Raw genomic sequence first — 2,599 nt, 5'->3', positions numbered from 1 at the left:
TTCCTTCCACACTATTGATGTATGTGAATCCATTTATTAAGTTTTATTTTTATTTTGGTTTCCTTCCACAGCTCTGTATTTCAGGCTTACAGCAAGCTAACCGAGATGTAAACGCGTTTTGTCTTTGAATGGGGATGTCTGGGAAAGAAAGCTTCCAGCTGGAGTGTACTCAACTTGTAAATTAGTTCGTTCATAGAGCAAGAATAAAAACAAACAAAAAAAAAATACAAAAAAAACAAAACATCTTGGCCTTTTATATAATTACCTGTAACAAACAGTTTTTACATGTTGGTCATCTCTGGATTGCCTTTTGTGTCTTTACTTATAAAAGAATCAAATATATATATGAATATATATAGTCTCCCTGATTGTTCTAATTTGCTTCACCGTAGGAGTCTGAATTCCTGCTAGGTTCATTTCAAAACAAACGTTGTACAGGGAGGAGGTTTGTGGCCGGACGTGAGTGGAAATGTTGTTCGTGAGGTCAGGTTGAGTTGCGACGGGGGGGAGAAACGGCCAGAGAGAGCGGAGCCGAGGGTTGGGGTTTTTTTGTTTGTTTTTCTTTTTCTGTCTTTAATATTCTTATTTTCTGCTTGCTGCCGTTTCTCCGGCTCGCGCCTTGGGTTCAGTTTTGGGATTTTTCTCCTGATTTTCTTTCTAGAGACAAAAACTTTCTCTTCATATGCATTCATAATTTTGTGCGTGTCAGTGTGTCTGTTGAACAAAACTAGACATGCATGCAAAAGCAGTGTATTTTAGTAGTGATGCCTTAAGTTAGACCATAAGCTGAAGGTTCTCAAGAAAAAAAAACAAAAAATAGAAAAAAAAAAGGAAAAAAAAAACAACATTTAATGAGTTTGTTCTTCTCTCCATGTGGTATACAATTGTGTCCTTTCCTTCCACAGTACCTTTGCTGGGTCACTATTTTTGCACCCTTGTTAGATAGGTCATCATCAGCAGTGCCGAGGTCCGAACCCCCTCTCCCCCGCCCCCCATACACACACACACACACACACACACACACACACCGGGACGAGTGCTCCCCTCAGCACTCGCAGGTGTTGCGAGGAGATCCTCTCGGCTGTCCGCAGGTTATCTGGAAATGTCCTGTATTTTCCAATGTGTGTTTTTTGTACTGTAGGGAGTAATGTATCTTTTATCATCAAAAAAAAACAAACAAAAAAACCAAATAAAAATAAACATGTTAAACAGAAACAGCCGTCTCTCTCGTCCCTGTGCTTCAGATGACATTACCTCCTGCAGGCCGCGCGCCGCCGCCCTCAGAAAGGGCTTCTCTGTGCCCACATCCTCCTTGGCGCTTCCTTCGAAGTAGTCGGCTCCTATCTCCTCGCACCACTGCAGGGCCTTTTTACGAGACACCTGCACGGGAGACAAAAGGGTCGAATGAACTGAAACGTTACGGACTTGAAAGACCCCCCCAGGTCCAACCCGGGACTTTAATTTTACAGTTCCGCTCATCAATAAACAAATGACTCGCAGATGACGGAACAAAAGTGTTGAATGTACGTAGAACGTTTTTGATTTCTTTTTTTCCTGCGGACTTGGTTGCAGTCTGCCTGCCAGAGGACACGTAGGATCCGGGTCAGAAGAGGTCTCTGACTCGTGAGTCAGATTTGGATTGCTACCTGACCCGCTCTGCTCAAAGCGCTTTATCGAGATGCGAGTCAAATCTGATTTGTTTGTTTTTATTTCTTTGTTTTCATTAACTCTTTATGCATATGGACACTGCATGTCCTCTGCCATTGTCATTGTGTAAACAACTGTAGATCTTATATTTGCCAACTTGGAAACTGAGCTGAGAACAGCTGGATCCTGACACAGGGTCCCTATCTCCTGGCAGACAGATGTAGTCTACGTGATGAAGCAGGCTCCTTCGTTTCGTTCTCTGAGGATCCGAGGCCTCGGTTTTTACGCCGCAGTGTGACCCCGGGGCTGCACCGCGGTGGACTGACCTCTCGGTTGCTCAGGTCCGTTTTGTTGCCCAGCACAATGAAAGGGAAGTCAGCCAGATCCAGAGGTTCGCCCTGGACCAGAAACTCCTTCCTCCACGCGTCCAGGGCGCCGAAACTGGCCGAGGAAGTGACGTCGAACACCAGCAGGCAGCAGTGGCTGCCTCTGTACAGAGGTGTCCCCAGGGACTGGAACCGCTCTGTGCCCGCCGTGTCCCAGATCTGAGACACACACACACACACACACATGTTCCAACACAGTGTCTGCTTCTCCTGCTGGTGTTTCTGTGGAGCTGCTGGACTGACCTGCAGGGTCACCAAGTCTCTATTGATAAGGACTGACTTGGACAGGAAGTCGGTTCCAATGGTGGCTCTGTACATGTTGGTGAAACGCAGGTTCACATACCTGTTCATGATGGAGGATTTTCCCACACTGAGCAAACACACACACACACACACAATCATTTATATAACATTAAAAACAGACATGAAACCTCCATTTGGAGTCCTAAAAACACATAAAAGACGTAAATATGGACAAAATGTAATTTGGCACGTCTGAATATGTCCCTGTGTGTCGACTTTTCCAACAGGGGGTAAGTGAAAGCGAAAGAGACCCCCCCCCCCCC

The 2,599-nt window shown here is 45.3% G+C and overlaps 1 protein-coding gene across 3 annotated transcripts in view; it reads right to left on the bottom strand.

The window, feature by feature from the left end:
- Positions 1-2,599, bottom strand: part of si:dkey-13a21.4 (uncharacterized protein LOC494576 homolog) — a 34,512-nt gene that overhangs the window by 31,597 nt on the left and 316 nt on the right. The window contains exons 2-5 of one of the 3 annotated variants that reach the window (XM_017430534.3): positions 2,277-2,403; positions 1,974-2,192; positions 1,255-1,380; positions 323-1,135 (exon numbers count right to left, since the gene is read on the bottom strand). In XM_017430534.3, coding sequence (XP_017286023.1) covers positions 1,046-1,135; positions 1,255-1,380; positions 1,974-2,192; positions 2,277-2,403 — 562 coding nt within the window. In that variant the 3' untranslated portion in view covers positions 323-1,045. Of the gene's footprint in view, positions 1-322; positions 1,381-1,973; positions 2,193-2,276; positions 2,404-2,599 lie in introns of those variants that run through there. The other 2 variants (XM_037975053.1, XM_017430533.3) reach the window with 2 other exon arrangements.

This window comes from Kryptolebias marmoratus, linkage group LG4 (assembly GCF_001649575.2).
Source record: "Kryptolebias marmoratus isolate JLee-2015 linkage group LG4, ASM164957v2, whole genome shotgun sequence".
Lineage (NCBI taxonomy): Eukaryota > Metazoa > Chordata > Actinopteri > Cyprinodontiformes > Rivulidae > Kryptolebias > Kryptolebias marmoratus.
Note: the sequence above shows the minus strand (reverse complement) of the source record. Positions and strands in the feature narration are given on the sequence as shown.